Source organism: Aquarana catesbeiana, linkage group LG07 (genome assembly GCF_042186555.1).
Source record: "Aquarana catesbeiana isolate 2022-GZ linkage group LG07, ASM4218655v1, whole genome shotgun sequence".
Classification (NCBI taxonomy): Eukaryota; Metazoa; Chordata; class Amphibia; order Anura; family Ranidae; genus Aquarana; species Aquarana catesbeiana.
In genome coordinates this window covers 301643775-301647646 of record NC_133330.1, presented here as the reverse complement: position 1 = coordinate 301647646, position 3872 = coordinate 301643775, and the positions used below count along the sequence as shown (strand labels likewise).

Genomic DNA, 3872 nt, shown 5'->3' with positions numbered 1-3872 from the left:
CACACGCACATACACCGTATTTACTATGCATAAACATTAATATCTGCATCCAATCGATCTATATATCTATCTATGTGTACATCCATCAGTATGTATGTATTTAATTATATATATCTATACAAATATGTTATGTTATATTAGCTTAGAGATCTGCATCTCCTATCTATATTCATCCCCCTATATTTATTTGTTTGGGACACACGAACACTGTATGTGTATATATATATATATATATATATATATATATATATATATATATATATATATATATATATACACACATTACTTGATTAGACTTTTGCTCCTTATGCATCCAACCTCTGGACTGGTTACATTAACATAGATAACAACGGTACTATAATAATTAACAATATAGAAAAATGAGACTTACCAAGCTGAGCCAAACGATTAAATTAATCCCGACGATCATTCCTTTATTTTACACAAACGGAGTCGGAATCTTTAACGAAACGCTTAGCACCTCCTATTTACTCATCCTACAGTTATTACAACAATCTTAGAAGGTCAGTTTTAAGAGCATAGAATTAACAGTCTCCCCATCCAAAACACATTGGCTTCTGTCCAACTTGCAAATAATTTAATAAAACCATGTTCCTTTATGAAAGTGTGTTAACCCTTTACGGTTGGCACCAATGAGGCATTGATAGCTACTTTGCCTATTTTTTTTTTTTTTTTTTTTTTTTAGTTGAGTAGGAAAAAACAGACATGCTATAGCATTTAGCTTGGAAAATGATTTCAGCTTGGGTAAGATATGTTTCCTAATGTGAGCGTATTAATAAGCTTACACTAATGCAGATCAGGCTGGAGCTAGGATTCCAGGCTGGAGGGCGGTGACGTCAGGAGCACGTGACAGGGCTGCTGGTACAAATAGTGAGTGAGCAGAGGGGAGGGCTGCAGTGTCAGGCTGAGTGTGGTTCAAGAAGCTTGTGCAGTTTGGATTCCTGGAGAACTGTAAGGAGAAGGAGGAGGAGGAGGAAGAGGAGGAGGAAGAGGAGGGGGAGCTCATACTGGAAAGGAGACAAGAGGAGGAGGAGATGAGGGGTGTCAGGAATTGACCTTGTGCACACTGGCCCCCCTAAAGTTTTGCTGTTACAGATCTCCTTGTTGGGGGGGAACAGAAGAGCCCATTCAGGCTTGTCCCACCAGGGGGGTCCTGGAGTTTGGCTTGGGAGTAGACCAGGACTTCCTGCTCTCTTCATTACAATGACTTTGGGAAGTGAAATGTGTGATAACTCCCTCCTCTCTGAAGACACCGACATCGATGTGGTGGGGGACATGAACGCCAAGGAGGGCAAGTACTCCGATTACCAGTCAGACAACGACTCGGATGACCCCCTGTCCACCGGGAGCCACCGAGGGGACCTCGCTTCCCCAGACCAGGACTCCAACCCAAGAGGCGTGGAAAAGAACCCCAAGAACACCTTGGTGAAGCCCCCCTACTCCTACATCGCCCTGATCACCATGGCCATCCTGCAGAGCCCCAAGAAGAGGTTGACCCTCAGCGAGATCTGCGAGTTCATCAGCAACCGCTTTCCTTACTACAGGGAGAAGTTCCCAGCCTGGCAGAACTCCATCAGACACAACCTGTCCCTCAATGACTGCTTTGTGAAGATACCTCGAGAGCCTGGCAACCCGGGCAAGGGCAACTACTGGACCCTTGACCCCGAGTCGGCAGATATGTTTGACAATGGCAGCTTCTTGAGGAGGAGGAAGAGGTTCAAGAGGCAGCAAAGTTCTGAGATCTTGAGGGACCCCAGCAGCTTCATCCCAGCCTTTGGATATGGACCCTATGGCTACAACTATGGGCTCCAGTTGCAGAACTACCACCAGCACCACCATCACCACCACCACCACCCAGGTACCACCTTCCCCTTCCAGCCCACTCCCTGCCCTTTACCCACAGTCACCTCGGTCTTCTCCAGCCCTTCCTTGCCAGGATTCAGCAGCGACTTGGGCAGGAAGTCTTTCTATTCCCAGCTCAGCCCCACCTTGCCCATTCTTCAGACTCTCAAAGCGGACTCCCAAAGTCGGCCGTCCTTCTCAATAGACAATATCATCGGCCCGACCACTCCACAATCGACCCAGACGTCGCCTTACACGACTCAACCTGGGAGCCAAGCTCAGGTCATAGCCATGTTAACCCCTTCCCTGGGCCCCCTACAGAACCATTTAAACTTGGCACACGAGAATATCCTACAGACTCCACAGGACTTTCCTGGGAAAATCACAAATCTGAACAGCTGTCATTTTTAGACCAAAAAAATAAAAATAAAACAAAAAAAATAATTTTCACTTTCAGCCTATGTATTTAAGGTAGGAATTTATTTTAGATGATTTTTTAAAACTCTCCAAGTCACCTCCAAGCCTACTCTTCAAAGATCCTTTAAAGTCTATTTATAAATTGTATATATGTTTTGTGCTAGGTGTACGTCACTGTTATAGATCCAGTTTATATCCTAAAAAAATAATGATATGTCCATTGGAGTCATCTTTAATGACATTGCTTAACTGTTGAGTTGCCTCCAGTATTGCTTATAGCTGAAAACCAATCGCGGTGATTATCGATCCTTAAAAAAATTGTGAGCCATCGGCCGACTAGCTCTTATCGACTGAAGAATAGAAGCACTGATCTCAGGATTTTCAAACCCTTCTAGCACATAAGCCTTCAAAACTGCGCTTAAAGTTTTGACTTCAAGATAAACCAGTGGAGTTATAATAATTGGTTAGATTGCAGATTGTTTTTCCTTTCCTTTCTTACTGGTGCGTTTTGTGTATATGTAATTATGTATATAAATCTATAGATCGGTTTCTAAAGGGGCAGCTAATTCCCCCCCTCACACTGCCTGTGCATCTTCTGTGTTTGAAATGTTATGGTTTGTGAATAATCAAATGACTTCTTATGTGAGGAGAGGCAAATGTGCGAAAATACGGTGAAAATTTTCAAATAAATGTTTGTGAATTCACAACAATGTCTACTTATATTTTTGTACTTGGGGGAAAAAAAAGAGGACTAAACAGATTCCTAAAGTTTAAAATTAGGTGTTGTATGATTGTAATTATAAGCACTAGTTTGTTGGCTTTTACTTTTCTTTTTATTTTATTTTTTTCACTTTTTTAAAACTTTTTTATTACATTCTTTTTTATTTGTTCCAGTCTAACTTGGCCTTCTGCGGCCATGCGGGGGTCTTATATTTTGGAAACAGGAAACTTTGATTAATTAGCTGAATTCCTCCTCCAAACACAGGCAGGGTCTCTCACTGAAAATGGATAGGCCATAAATTAAAAGCGATTAGGGGTGAAATCTCTTAATTACCAGCTAATTTAGAGATGATATCCACTGATAGGTAAAGTGAGAGGAATTGGCTCATTAGCTGAGCAAAATAGCTGACAACCTTTTCTGTAATATTTAGGGGCCTCTTTTTAGAACTGACCACACAGGTCACCCCCCCCCCCTTTAGGAAAAAAAAGAAAGTTTGTATATAGCTGTAGGTCTGTGTGAAAGTACAGATATTATATAATCGTGGTGTAAATGCATAAGAGTAATGTTATATGCATGCATATTAATAAAATGAATATATGTTTACATGCATGAGTGTGTTTGCACGTGCAACTATATACACACACACACGTACTTATAATATATACACCCATGTACATAATATATATATATATATATATATATATATATATATATATATATATATAATGTGTAATGATATGTACATGGCTGTATATATTATAAGTAATATATATATATATATATATATATATATATATATGTTTGTAAGTTAGATGTGCATTATATAATTATATAACTGTTTTATATAATAGAATTATATAATGTCGTCGTT

At 40.1% G+C, this 3872-nt stretch overlaps 1 protein-coding gene across 1 annotated transcript; it reads left to right on the top strand.

The window, feature by feature from the left end:
• The first annotated feature begins 911 nt into the window (after positions 1 to 911).
• Positions 912 to 2990, top strand: LOC141103694 (forkhead box protein D2-like). The gene has a single exon (XM_073593583.1). It carries the CDS (start codon positions 1225 to 1227, stop codon positions 2272 to 2274), a length of 1050 nt encoding a protein of 349 aa, XP_073449684.1. The 5' UTR covers positions 912 to 1224; the 3' UTR covers positions 2275 to 2990.
• The last annotated feature ends 882 nt before the right edge of the window (positions 2991 to 3872 follow it).